This window comes from Ips typographus, linkage group LG2, assembly GCF_016097725.1.
Source record: "Ips typographus isolate SLU linkage group LG2, UJ_Ityp_2.0, whole genome shotgun sequence".
Taxonomy (NCBI): domain Eukaryota; kingdom Metazoa; phylum Arthropoda; class Insecta; order Coleoptera; family Curculionidae; genus Ips; species Ips typographus.
The window spans coordinates 20,182,286-20,197,983 of record NC_138423.1 but is presented as its reverse complement, the minus strand read 5'-3'; the positions used below and the strand labels follow the sequence as shown (position 1 = coordinate 20,197,983).

The 15,698-nt window shown below is 35.2% G+C and overlaps 1 protein-coding gene across 2 annotated transcripts in view; it reads right to left on the bottom strand.

Annotated features, from left to right (window-relative positions):
• The window catches only part of pnt (ETS transcription factor pointed), a 95,797-nt gene that overhangs the window by 2,170 nt on the left and 77,929 nt on the right, over window positions 1-15,698 (bottom strand). For both annotated transcript variants that reach the window (XM_081973965.1, XM_081973966.1), the window contains 4 exons: window positions 1,034-1,288; window positions 702-980; window positions 525-643; window positions 304-461 (listed from right to left, as the gene is read on the bottom strand). In XM_081973965.1, the coding sequence (XP_081830091.1) occupies window positions 304-461; window positions 525-643; window positions 702-980; window positions 1,034-1,288 (811 nt within the window). The remainder of the gene's footprint in view (window positions 1-303; window positions 462-524; window positions 644-701; window positions 981-1,033; window positions 1,289-15,698) is intronic.

Below are 15,698 nucleotides of genomic sequence, written 5' to 3'. Positions count from 1 at the left end.
AATATACATTTTTATGACTGGCGGCAAAAATATTAGTTTACAGCCACCTTGTATAATTTAGAATCAATTTTTTCCCCTACTACCTATTCAAGCAAATTTTCAGAATGATCGTACGTCCAGGGTGCGTAGGTATTCTTGAAATGAGGGAAGGAGTTCAAGAGAAGGTATACCTGTAGAATGTGACAAAAACCCGCCATTGTCAGCTTCTTATGTCACATTCTATCAACATTTCTCTTGAAAATACCGTTCCCTGCTTTCAAGAATTAGAGCCCAAATTTTCAAAAATGTCTAAAGTAAACTTACCCTAACAGAGTCTGTAAGTCACAGACAAATCGATACACGTATCGTTTGCCCGCAGTCTTGTGAATAATATTTTTATCGTAGTAGTAGCGTAACCCACGGGATAATTTTTCATAATTCATCTTAGGCTTATTTTTTCTGATTCCCCATCTTCGAGCCACCTGCAAATCGAAATTGCTTTATTAAAATGTCCTAGTTATCGTTACGGTAATTACAAAACATACCTCATCGGGATCGGTTAATTTAAACTCCCATCCATCACCGGTCCATGAAATGAACCCTTGACAAGACTTGTCCGTTAACAGTTCCAAAAGAAATTGCCACAATTGTATCGGTCCTGACCCTACAGTCACACAAATTAGTAAGTTAACATGCTAAAATATTTAGGTTGTAAGTATTACCGGTGAAACAAGGTCCCCCTGTAGGGTTGCTGGGATAACCGGTTATCATTCCACTCTGGATCATGGGTTTAGTATCTTGTTGAAGTCCACCAAGTCCATCCCTAACCAGCCCTGATGTGATAAAGGCTGGATGAGTATGGTGATGATGCCCCAAGTCGGAATTGTGAGCCCATTGATCTGGTGTTACGTTACCCCCTGCACTAGGGACCGTTTGAAATGGGGAATTATCGTAATGCGACCCGTAAATCTCGCTGTAACTATCAGGGTATCTACCCGTTCCTGAAAAAAAAGACCAGGTTAAACCGGTTCTAAGTGAATTGTTATCAATTTACCTGTAAAGCAATGACCACCTGATCCAGGTGGATTGCTGGGATACCCAGCTAACATTCCGTTCTGGAGCATGGTAGGTTTGGTATCCGGATGGTGGGAGGGTGGAGCGTGACCCATTGATAAGTCGTGGTTGGGTGTGTGACCCCATTGGTCCGAACCACTTGATCCTCCGCTAGGTACCGTTTGATAGGGTGAACCTTCCTGATAGGGACTACCATACGCATCTCCGTATGGAGTGTCGCTATACCGACCTGCGCCTGAAAAAAAATTTTAATTTATAGTTGGAGTTGGAGATGCAAAGCCAAGTTCAATTTCCTTAGCATAAGTAATTTCTACAAACAATCCAGTTCTGATATACAAATGAGTCACGACACTTTAAGCCAACAGTAAAATAGACATCGAGTAATTGATGTTTGGGGAGTGCGGAGGCCAGAAGAACTATTTTTGCGCGCATCGCAATAATAATCACTTTTAAACAATGTGTGTGGGATGAGCCATTGCGTGCGTGAATTATTAGAGAATTAACCTAGTTTATAATGAAAATATGGACATATAACGCTAAAACGTTCGTTTTGGTTTCAAACAATCATAAAATTAGTTTACATTTACCAAAGATAATGTCAAACACCTCAGATCGATTGTAAATTTATAGGTTTACATGGTTGGCGTCAAAGTAATCTTACTTTGGCTTCTGCAACTTTTGATAACCAAACCAATAATGATGTCATCATTTATATTCCAATTCGCATGGAATTGACTCTGTCAAGTATTGTATTGACAATCGCCAAACCGACGAGCGATTAAAACAGCAGAAATCAAATTCGGAGAAACATTACTCATACCAGAACCAGATAAACATTCGTTGGGAGATTGTTCCCCAAAAATGGGCGGGGTTTCCCCCCTTGAAGATGACCCTTTCCGATCGACCGCCGCGCACTCGATTGGTCTACCGCAGTCACGCCCCTCGCGGCGCGACACCGTACTCGTGAAACTGCGTCCGCCCCTCGATTGTGTTAAACCTATGCGGACCTCTCTCCCTCTCTATCTAACACGTTACAAATCGGTTACGGTTCGTTTGACTCATCTCGTCTCGTTTTATCTGATTTATTTGCATGTTGATCGTTTTTTTTGCCCTCCTTTGTTTGACGGAACATTCTTCTTTTTTTGTTAAGTATTGGGTGTGGCATTTGCAAACAACAACCCTCACTGTGATATTTTACCGCTAACTTTATAAAACATTTGTTGACAACAATTACCACACAGACCAAGCAGACTTAAATTTGACAATTGTCACATGTGACACTCTATTGTGTACGATTAACGCAATCACGTGACAACTGTTAGATTATCGTCTGATTGGCGAAAAGAGGAACAACCCAACTTAGTGTCATCTTTCAAAGTTTCTGGGTAATTGGCCAGTTCAATAATTTCAACACAATCTTCTGCTGGTCTTTTCTAACACTGAAAGGATTTAATTTCTTCTTTAAAATTCGTTCTGTTAAATGACTTTTTTTTAATCAATTGAGGGGTACGTTGATCTGACGTCAGCGGCCTAGAAGCTAAATAAGCAATCATAGCAAACTAACTGTGACTGCTTACTGAACTTCTTAAGCCGCTGACGTCGCCTATTAGTCTTACCTCAAAATGTCTGGATAATAAGCCAGCTCAATCAAATCAACACATTATTCTGCTCTTCTTTTCTCTGGCTGATACGATTTTATTATTCTTAAAAATATGTTGGCTTTTGAAATCAATTAATTAGTCTTCTTTCAAAATGTCTGGGCAGCTCAATATTTCAACACAGTTTACCGCTTCTCAAATGATTACTCCTTACTGTGAGTTTCTAGCTTTCACTTTATTATTCAATGTTCTTTCTAAAGGATGATAGTAAATAATGACTTTTTCGCGTTTGAAGACCTTCCAACATATCCGGGGGCGTGGTTAACCGTTTTGCGTAAAGATGGCCATGAAGTTAGTGCTAATATGACACGTTATTGAGTGATTGATTATTGAGGGCGATTACACGTGACATTTATAAAATTTCTGTCTACGCATTATGTGCCTATAAATTAATTTTAGGTGCGAGGGTAGAATATGATGATCAAAAATGAGTTAGGGTAAAAATTACACTCCATCAATTTAAATAGAGCATACAATATTAAAGTTGTTTTGATATAATACATTTTTTTTCGTCTGAAGTCAACTAATAACAGAAATATGAATTTTTTACACGGTTGTCGCTCTTATAATCATCAATAACACAATAAAATAGCATAAATTGTGGTATCTACATGAATAAATTATAAATTATCTGAAACCACAATGATAAGTTTCAATATGTATTACTAAAATGCTTAAACGCATTAAATATTTGTTTGTACAAATGAATAATTATTTTCTGACTGATTATACATCAGTGGTGTTCGGTTATTCCTAGCTATAGACCAAGCAGACTTAAATTTGACAGCGCAGTCACGTGATAACTGTCAGATTATCATCTGATTGGTAAAGAGAGGAATCAGCTATTATTTAGAGTTAGTTGTACAAGGTTTTGATTAAACGCCAGATTACCTCTAAAATGTCAGTTTTATAGTTTAGAGCCAAACTATTAATAGGTTTGTTCGCAGAGGCAATCCCTGACTGGTTTCCAAATCAGAAACAGTAAATGTCAAGTTTCATTGGTTGAATGCTCACGTGACTATGACGTTTCCTGACTTTATTCTCTGATTACTATATAGTTGGAAATTCTCTTTGCGAATAGACCTAATAATACTTCATCAAATGATTGGCAGTTAAATTGTAAAAAGTACCTGTTTGCTGAGAGTGTTAGCATACTAATCAAGCAAAAACAACACTAAACATAAAAATAACATACATTTGAGAAAAAACGTGTTCATGTCGTCTGGGAAACTGCAAACACTTTGAGGGACTGTTCGTTACGGACTGCCAACACTCCAAACCGTTTGTTCTAAGCTTATAATAAGTTTATTTTCTAATCCACCTCGCGCAAAAATAATATATATATTTCTATGGCGGAAACTGTTTTTCGCCATCGAGGTATAAACCAGTACCTAGATGGTTTTTCAACGCAAACAGGACGATAATGTTTACGTTATTATTATAACTGAAAGAAAAAGTATTAATCAATGTTATAGGTCTGCGTCCACTCAGAGTTTAATAGTGAAGGATGTATATGAATTTGTCATATTTATTTATTATAAGTTTCATTTATAGATTATATGTATAGTTTAATAATGTTATTTAGTTGTTGTTATTGTTCGTTAGCAACTTTAGATGTTTTTCAATTACTCTGCCTATAATTTTTAACTTTGTCCAAACTAAATAGGTAGTCTTAAGTGGTCCAGTGATGAACTAGCCTGATTTATCAACAATTGGAAAGTATACAGGGCGATTCTTTTTGTGGTCGATCTTTCTGTGACAGCCTACACTTTTTCTTGGTATATACCTTTATGGGACACAATGTCAAAACCTTGTAAAGTGGATGTTAATGCTAAGTCCACATCCGCAGCATTTGAGGAAATCACAACACTGTAAGTAGTTTGTGATTGATCATGTTGCTGACTTACCATAAGAAAGCTAATTAAATTATTTTAGGTATCAGTTTTGATGAACTAATAATTGGTAAAGATGGTGTAGTATCATGTCAAGGTATTATCAGGTCTATGATAATAGACAAAATTGTGGTTTTTGAACAGGTAATTAGCACAAAACAAAATTTCAATATTCCAATAATAAAAATCCGAGTGAGTCGACCACTGCGGCCGTTATTATATTGTTCAAGATGTTAAGGCCCTCGGGTTCTCGTCGAGAGTGAACTTCTTCGTTGCAGCAGGTGGCTCAAAACGCAGCACCTGTCTCCTCGTTCCTATACACCAGTTTGTATTTTTAACTGAAAACTTGCACTTGTCCGAGCGGTTCAACTATACAGAAAAAAACACACACTCGACCTTCTTTTGTCGGCTGACGTACCTTATAGTAACGTGAACCATAAGAATTGATTCTGTAATTTTGTGCAATTAAGTAAATCCATTATTATTTATTAGTGAATGATTCGTATTTCAAACCTGAATCAATTTTAAGGAACCATCATCGATACAAAACTATCAATTTGTTATGGTTGAGATTAACAAAATTGGGAGTACACAGAAATTTTGACAAATCAATCAGCCCCCTATAATCGTCACATTAAGACATCCTGCCTTATTTTGGATTTTAGCAAACTGAAAACGTGTGTAGGGTCCTTAACAAGAAATAGAGCCCTTCGAACCTTTGCCGTGTATTTGGGGCATATGTTCGAAATATCCGGCTCGCAGCTGACTTTTCGGGCATATTACTGTATGTATCTGCCTTATGGCCCCAACCACCTGTTACGCGAGGGGCTCGTGCGTCCAGCGCACTGACAAAGTTTTCTTTTGGGTGCAACTTTATTGCACTCGATTAGGATTGAAGGGTGTCTTTATTCAGTTTGACCGTTAAACGTCGGTTTAAGTTGTCAATTTTAATTGGACGAGGGGTGGTCATCAGGTGGTATGTATGGAAATGATATTGTGTTATTTTAATTCAAAAATCAATATCGTAAATTGTTTTTTTGGAAAAACTGCTATAATCAATGAGGGTAGTATAATGTTAGGTGTCTCAACAAAATTCATCATTTATGATGTATGTTCTATTATGTTTATTCATTCCATTACCATAAGACTTAGTGAAATCGATATAGTGTTAGTACAAAACAGATACCTACTCTGTATAATGGGTGGATCACGAGAGCAACTCGCTTACTTTAAACACCCTAAACATTGTTTTTTTTTTATTCTACGACACACAGATAAGAAAACTTCCTTATTTATCGCGTTTTACTCACTTAATTACTTTGGATTATTGGATGAGTTTGGAAGATCTGTAAGGATAAAAAAATGACTAATATCTCTCTAAAACCATTTCAGACTGTACTCAAAACTGAAAAAGTTTGATAGTTATGGCTTTTTTGATTCGCATGTTTAGTGCAAAACCAATGTATTGACATACTGTTTCAATGACTTTTCATAGAACAGGAAGCAGATACAATAGTTGTGCACTAGCTCTGCCAATCGAAAACGCCATTAGTTTGATAATGAATTTGGTCGCATTCAATCGATTAGCAATCGAAAAATCAGATTTTGAATCCGATGAGCAAAATGACGTTTAAGTAATGCTTTTTCAATCAGTCATCGAATGTGCATTCATAAGAAAATTGTCTAGCGATTGCTAATCAAGTTCTTATGAATGCGCTCTTTGAGATTAACGGTATGTAGTTCAAATAAAAATGACAAGTATCAAATTAATGTGATTGACAATGTCAGTCTTGTTGAAATCCATCATCAACAGCAATCATATGATCATCACCAATTCAATCGGATAGAGCATTTAAATCCTGTTATTTTGTGGGATCGACTAGTCAAACCGAGTTGTTTATATCGGGAACTTTTAAAATGGTTCTGGGAAAATCTAAGACAGTTAAGACAGTTAAACGATTCTAGAAGCCTCTGACAATTTAAAACAGTTCTGGGAAAGTTTAAGACAGTTCTGAAACTTTTCAGAAAGTTGTAAGTAGCATTTAGAGGTCTTTGGCATATTCAAAACGGTCTTAGAGGCCTCTGACAATTTAAAACAAGTCTGGAAAGGTTTAAATCACTTGTAGAAGCCTCTGGCACTTTTTAGAAAGTTTTCATAGCATTTTGAGATTTATGGATATTTTAAAATGGTCTAGAGGCCTCTGGCAATTGAAAACCTATCTGGGAAAGGACAGTTGTAAAGAGCTTTGAAACTTTTCAGAATGTTCTCAGTAGCATTTAGAGGTCTTTGACACAGTCAAAACGGTCTTAGAGGCCTCTGACAATTTAAAACGAATCTGGGAAGGCTTAAGACACTTGTAGAAGCTTCTGGCACTTTAGAGGTTCAAGCTAACAATAGCTGGTATTATATGATGAATGCCAGTTGCCAGTGCCAGTTTTTCTAATCTGACTGAACAAGCGGATTCAATTTGCTCAATATAAACCTGGTCACTGTATAAAATAATATAATAATACCGCAATCGATGGCTCGATTAGTGCCATTCATGACGATGATGTATACCCATTTTACTTTGAGTTTTACTGTACACAACTAATACTTTTATAGTTCGAACGCACATACTGTATCTAATTTGAAGCTCAATAACAACTTTCAGGTTCAACACAGTCAGACTGTAACCAAGCAAAAACTACTTAAATAATAATTTTGATGATGTAATTGCAAAAAAAAAATGAAAGCATTTTAATACTGGAAGCTTAATCAACAATACCACTTAACGAAATGTCCTTATTGTAAAATATAATTGTTGTTGGGAAACCCATTCCAAAATTACGGTTTTTCTGTGTTTTGCCCCCCTTCCCCGCGCCTTTTACGAAACATACTCCGCCGCTGACATTTTGAAATTACATTACTTGTCGACCTCTGTTTCGTGTGTTTTTTTTTCACCACATATGATTTGGTTGCCTATAAACCTGCGTAACTCGGTCGCGGCTCGATGATTTTTTTACATTGTTTATTTCGTTTAAATTGACACTGATGATCGTGTAGTGTTATTAAATTGCAGTGATTGAGTGAAATATAATAAAATTCTCTCATGGAAACGCGTCACGGAGGTATCATCATCATTAACTCAGTTGATACTTTTGGAAGATTTGCTACAACAGTGACTGGTCATTAGTTTATTGACAAGGTTATCACCCTTTGCTTACTTCAAATCATTTGTCTACCAAATAACGTTATGCAGAAGTATATGTTCTTACATTAATTTGGCTTGATGATGGGAACAAAACAAAACAAAGCAAAGCCATAAAAAAAATTCTTCCGCATTCAATTCCCATGTTTTCAGTATTTTAAATAACAACTCCCTACATTTATAGAACTAACCTTATTGAGTATCCTGTCTAGGCACATCCATATGTCTCTAATTCAATGGTATTCAAATATGTCAATACTCATTTTGACCCATGGCGTACTTTACAAGCTAAATTAAAATCTAATTTATTTTTTTTTAAGTTGTTTTCAACGAACAGATAAATCTGAAATCTACATTGGTGTTGACAATTGAGTGTCAAGGCTCTAACTGTAGGGTTCACAAAGATTATATATGTTATCTCCCTCACTCGCTTTATGTAGTAAAAAAGGAAACCCTTTGTTGATTGTCATTCGAAACGAGCGAGCAGTGACGTAACATGACAGTTGGTTGAAGTATGGTTTTGTAAAATTACCGTTAACCACTGGTTAGAGTAGTTATTTCGTTGGGTGGAAAGTAACCCTTATCGAAAAGACGCTAGCCAAACTGAATATCATCATCATCATTGAATTCATCTGTCTGGAAGTTCAATAATCCAAAATCTTAATGGTTTACAAGTTTCCTGCTAAACATTAAACTTATTTCATTGCTTTATAAAAACGCATTAAAACAATGAAAAAAATGAAGGTAATCACATTTGAAAATTGAATTTCATATAAATGAATAATTGACCTGTCCACAACCTTTCGTATACCAGAAATAGTTCGGAACAATGTTGTTATTACTCAAATTGGAATAAAACGGAATTTTATGATTGTATCAAATTTAAAACAGTCTATTTTCGTTAATGTGATTTCTAGTGTTTACCGAGAGAGTTTTTGATTCTGCAGGAATGTCAGAAACTGTTAGTGCCCAAAAGTCGATTACAAAGTGATGAAATTACAGTTTTGACTAAAATAATGTAAAATTCATGGTTATAATACTCACTTTTGAGTTAAATGTATTGGTGTTAATGTAGTTACTTGAGTTGACACCACAAATCAAATATGAACACTCAGCAAGACTGGGTTTAGTGGGTTTGTTCCAGAGATTTTTTGACAGGGGTGAGTTTAATTTTGATTGGTTTAGTAGTTATTCAATTCAATGAATTAAAAAATTCAAAGAACCTTTTTTTCCAGGCAAACTGAAGAAAGGAAACTAACCTGTAGTTATGACAGTACACGTAGGTTGTCCTGTTGTATTGACATCCAAATTAGTGTAGGAACTAATACTATTAGCCAAACTATCCGCGTAAAACGACTCCTCGTCGCCGGTACCGACATGGTCAAGCACCTGCAGGACCATGGTGCTTTGACGTAGGGCCGCTACCTCCGCCGTGTTGTTTCCGCTCGTGATGGTACCACAGGTTCGCGTGACGTCACTACCGGTGTACTAACTCGCGTGAACGTTGCCGAACTGCGATAGAGCCGGATCGGCGGTTGACGTTGACGAGGAGCACCAAAGCGCGTTAGTGGCTCCCCCCCACCCAAACCGCCACAAAAACGATGGTTGAATGAGCAAGAACTGAGAAAACGTCGTCGTCGCGAGTCGGACTTGTGGTGCCCCCTTATGGTAATTAGCCACTCCGGTTGAAGGTTTTTTTTTAATGGGAGATGATCGTTTTAGAGTCCGGTTCCAACGGTATTCTTCATCGGCTTTATTACCGGAGTGCGATCATTTCAATCTTTAGTTAGCTCGTAAATGAACTGAAGATGTAATGTATCAGAAACGGTTGATTAGTTTTTACAATTTCGAATTATTGGATCGTCCAGTTCCGAACGTTAATTGGAGCTTGTCCGTTGATCGATGTCTAAATTACTTATTTGCAGGATTATTGCTAGTTTTATTCAATCTTCTCAGATAATAAGCACTAGATTCAGGTTCTAAAAATCACTCAAATTAAAAATATACAAGCGTTGTTTGCTTCACCGCTACTTGTTATCGGAAAGATATCAACTGGCGACTATACGAGAAACTTTATTATATTAATTTACATGACATTTTTGTCTGTTTTAGGTCAATACACACAGTTTTAATAATAATTGTCATAACTACTACTACTGCTTGCATTATATTACATTACTTAATCTACCTGTTCTAACAAATGCAAAAGAAAACCACCTGTTATAAACCCAGGACTAAAGTGTCTACTATCCTCTTCAGTTCGCAGATACTCAAATTTCAAAAAATCTCGCCCTTTTATTTCGATCTTTAGAAAAAAAACCTCTTTTTCCTTCGAATCTTTTATACTGTCTCGCACGATTGTCATTTTTTTAGGGTCTTTCCCACGTCTGATCAAAAGACCCGAGGCCGCCTAATTTTCGACCGGGCCAGCAAAGACAAAAAGCTTTTTATCCAAGCTCTAAGATTATGACGACACGTAAATAGAGAAAAAGAGAAGAGAGTGGTTTTCATGTAGGAAAACGTCACATTTGCAATGTAAAATCGTGAACAAACTCTAAATCTAGGAACGTATCTCGTTTAGACAGGAAGTTTGATACGATAAACTGTGTGGTTGTTTTATTAATTAAAGCTTTATCACTTGTAAATGTGTTAATTTTGATTACTATATAAATCTTTTGGGTCGTAGTATAATCACCTTCAAATTTATCATAATGTATTTGAATAGAAATGAGTCAAAACAATCAAAATCTTGTTTGGTGTCTAAGTTGCCAAGTTGCTAAACTTTAGCAAATCTAGTAAAATTTTCAATATTATTCTTTTAGGACAAAAACATATTTTTGCTCTGAAAAAATGAATACAAGTGACAATTTCTAAACCATCATATGATTTGTTAAGTATTTTCACGGTTGCCAGAAAGAAATGCAGATCATAAACGACCAGATTAGAGAGTCAAGTCGATTTTTCCCAAACATAAAGTTTGTGAAAAAAAGAACACAAATGTTGAGGAAACTTAGTGAAAGTTTTCAAACATATTTATATTCAACGCTGATTTGCAAAATATAATTCAACGTTTGCAAGAAATACTTATATTAACGTCTATGTAACGTGATATTAGGCAATAAGCACCACTACGTCGAAGAAACGTTGTAGTGAAACGTAAACTAACATTGATTTTTGTAGATTGGGAAACGCTAAAATATGGTAGAAATGTATCTTGAATTAATTTGCAACAGTAAAGTTGAATTGCAAAAGCAAATTAGTGTTTGCAAGAAATGCTTATCAAAATTTTGTAACATATTGTAATGTATAACGTTGCTTCAACTTTGATTAAGAAATGTTGCAGTCTCGTAGAAATTCGACATGTAAGTAACTGTTGAATTTTAGTTTTTGAGAAGCAAGTTATAAAGTTATTATGTAACGTTGTTTTAACGTGGCATAACGACAGTTTTCTGTTCAACGTAAATTCAACTAGAAACGTTAAAACGTATGTCTTTATTGGGATAAAATCAGTTATTACCGCACTAGTATGGTAAAATAATATAATGAATCATTACCATACTAACTGTAGAAAAAATTATTTTTTCTACTCCTACAAGAATATTAGTTAATTCTTTAACAGTTTAGTGGAGAAAATTCAGAGAACGAATAATTAGGCAAGTGCCACTGGCTGAACGGATATGGAATCACAATTGTGAGATATAAAATAGACCAATTGCAGCTAGTTTTTATCGTAAAGACATCCTTTTGGTTGTCATTCTCACTGACAGTTCAACACTTGATAGTACGTTTCAAGCTTTAAGTGTCTCTGCTAAATGACAGTTCATTTCGTTAACTCCACTATGACTAATTATTTATTTAATCAAATATTTAAATCCGGATAAACCCCATAACGATTTTTTATTGTCTTGAAGCTCAGCACACACACACACATACATGAATTATTATGATTTCCTAACCTTCGTGCAGACAGGAAGTGATTGGTGGCACGTGACATCCATGTTTAAATCGGGGGTCTAGAAAGAGGAACCCACGCATTAATGCATCTCGAGTGTCAAAATTCAAAACGCAGCACGTGGATAATAAGTTTTTCCGGTTGTTTTGAATATTAGAAATGAAAAACTCGAGCTCATCATTATTTCAGTTCAGGTTGCGTTAGAATGAAAAAATATGGGGTGCAGGAAGCTAAATCGACCATAATCGATTATGATAACGAGTGGCAGTTCTTCATCGACTAATTATCCGGCTATATTTACCGAGATATCCGATCTACGTACGAGCCAGGTAACTCATTCATGATTTACTTCATTGAAGAAATCAATGAAACGAAAAGTCGCATTAATACTAATTGGTAGTAAAAAGGAAACGACGACTCGATTTCCTCCTATTAATGTTTAATAGTTTCGAGTGATTATCACGTCATATACATAACACGTTCTCAATTACACCAAACTGGAGTAGTTTTCCTGAGACAACTACGAGTGTAAATGTAAAATTTGATAAAGATGATGATGCTAGAAATAGGCCGGTTGTTGGCGCAATAAATAAATCTCTAACTTCCTCAATATAAACTCGAAATTTCTAATATATTTACTAGCGATATTAATAATCGTAATAGTGGGTCATTAAAGTTATGAGTTTGTTAAGGATATACAGAAGGAAAAAAACTAAATTAATAACACCTGTTTATGGAAGGCTCTCAGCTAACCAAATAAAGAGATTATTGGAAAAATATGCTAATTTGGATTTCAACTACACTAAACAAATTGCAAAAAGTTATAAAGTCATTTATAAGAGTATCCGTATTAACAGATATCAGACTAAGATAAAAAAGTAAGGGAAACCTAACAAAATCGGCAAAGCCAGAAATTTGGGTAAGGTTAAGGAGGGAATCATGTGTGCCGGTGTCAGGTTGCGGGAGTTTCCGGCCGGAAGTACTCACAATGAACGCGTATTCGCTTTCTTCTTCGTTCGATTCATTCATCGATGGGCAAACGCACTCTGAAATCTCGACAGGCTCATTTTGTGAATGCGCTTGCCAAATGCACACCGTATACTCTGCGAAACGCCTACGGTTTTTTTTTTTTTTGATGTTGAGCATTTCAATGCCTCTAAAGCTTTTTAAAGTGAATAAAGGTAAAAGGGTGTCCTATTAAACATTTGTTAATTTACGAAAATGCTGTCTTACACGATCGATTATCATTATGATCCATTTTTATGCTTATGGTAAATTCCATTGAGCAAATGATTCGTTTCAAGCCAATTCAACTTAATACACAAAACAACATTGAAATATTTATGTTATAGCTCTGCTCCGAAGGACCCGATCTGGTCGAAACTTGGCAAATTAGTAAAAGGTGCTTTGTCCCTAGTTGGTTTCAGGAAACATGGAAATATCAAAATGTATCCTGTGGAGCTTTGCTCAGATCTTGATAACCAATAATAACGAAACTTGGGACACTAATTCACCTTTAAATGTTGAGAATTTCGTTAAAATCCATACTGAACAAAACTGAACAAAAATATGAGTTAGTGAATGTAAAAGTAGATTTTACGCCGTAGATGAATTTAGTCATAATGCAGCTTTAAGAACGAATTTTTTCAGTGTAAAGTGACATTTTATATCAAATTTACCTTCGAAGAATTTTACGTTAGGTATATGTTTCACGAAATAGGACTGGTTCTATTTTCATCCAACTTGTTTGATCATACTTGCTGTTTTGTCTGTTGGCAATTTGCACATTTACAAAATATTGAAATATCTCATTTTCTGGTTCAAATTTGCTTGAAATAAGCGCCACTATCTTAATGCGTTTTGCCAAAAACTAAGAATAGTTTGACGCAAAAATGCATCAAAATAATTTATTGCGTCAGCCTTATGTATTACAGCTTCTTTTATTGAAGATGCTCATGTTTCTACACCTTATACATAACCTACTAGAAGTTCAAAAATTAATCAAAATCTTTGTTAAACATTGTCCAACATGATTCAGAGCTTGTCAATGATTTAAAATTTAGAAAGTTTGGAAAATCTTCTGCACATGCTTCCAAATATGTTTTTTAAATGTTTTGACTCTTTTCAAAACTGAATAAGTTTATAAAACTGTTAGTTCATTTCGTTACTCCCAATTTTAGCACAATTTCATTAAACGTGATTTGATCACAACTTTATTACCATTTACAGAATAATGACTGGTTTATATTTTTTATAATTAGTTACATAAATATCTATTTTTATACTTTTTCTATTTCTGTCTCTTCACTTAATATAGTTTTTGACATACAAAATGAATCAGCGCCAATCAAGACTTAGACGTGATCCAAAAACCTTCGTGCAACATTTAATTTAAAGTGTCAAATTAGAAATCAGACTAAATAACATCAGCAGCAATTAAAGCCCCTCTTTTATTTTAAGTGAGTTAATTATTTATTTGCTTTTTTTGTTCGGGCATGCGAGATGTTATCGGCCATGTTTCCTGTTTCGAAGCGGAAATCGGATTTTCTGTGTTATTGTTTTCTATAGACGTGTCCAGGGGATTTCGTGTTGGAGACCACAGATAATTGTCAAGATCATCTAATTTGCGCGGACATTGTTTGAACGGAACGTTCCCACAGCTTTTGTTCGGTTTGATCTTCGATCTTTCTGCATACTGATGATCTTTGGCAATAATAAACACGTAATTAGAGCGCGGCTAAATTTTTGATGTATTACCACTAAAATGTTAACAACAGGATGTAACTCATAAAATTTAGCAACAGACGTAAAAGTTGACACGCCATTTACGGGCAAATATCCGAATTTTGCGGTGTTATTTTTTTCTTTATTGACAATCGGCGTACACGACACATCCGGTCGAATTTCTGATGTTAGCGTGGATAATTTTCACTATCACAATAGAGAAAAAAATTTCTGCATTACATATTATTTAAAAAATTGTTTTTTTTTTTAATTAAAGTCACTATACACGTAATTCATGCAGAAATTAGTTCTCTGACTTTTAAATTTCAAAAATTCTCTTTATTTACTTTTTTAGACTTCATAAAACTACCCTTAAACCGGGCATGAAATAAATTTAACTAGTCAACGGTTCTTGGTCTACGGTCTGCATATTTTACAACCACATTACCGAGATCACAACCCTGATTAACTAAGTTAAAACAGTTAAAGTGCCATTTGTATGCCCTTCAGCTGGCGCTGGGGTGGATTTCGTACGAACCATTTTTCGTAAAAAAATACCAAAGTGCGATTACGTGGGGTGTGTTCGCCTATTTTTACGAAATGACCGTGCAGGTGCGAAAAGTAAGGTGCAACGCAGATAAAACGTAGATTTCAGAAAAAAGATTGTCCAAGATTGGTGTGAGGATAAGAACATGTTCTGAAGACGTGTTACAAGTTGGAATTTATGAAATTAGACAAAGTTTCAATTTAAAGGTCCTGTGAATTCAAACCTACTGAGAAACTAAGATACTTTGATTGGAAGGGGCACAATGTGCCCCATTTGTATCTTTTGCAGCCTTCCTCCAGCTGTCATTTTGACCCATTATCATTAAATTAACTTGTGTAGGACAAATAAGCCAGTTGATTATTGTTGGTTGGATTAACTTGTGTAATTTGATCTGTTCAATCAGATGATAAACTTTAACTTTGATAAATTTGACAGTTGATGAGTTGATGAATTAAAGTGTCACTGTAATTTCTGCGTTATTTCTACACCATTTACACATGTAGTTTAGAAAATATCACTTGGATTTTAAAAATATAAGTTGGATTTCAGAATCTATAACTTATATTTCATTATCGTAAATTTGGTTTTAGAAAATGTGAGTTGTATTTCAGATTCGTCACTTGTATTTCAGAAAAGGTCACTTGTATTTTAGAACGCGTTATTTCAATTTCAGATTTTTTT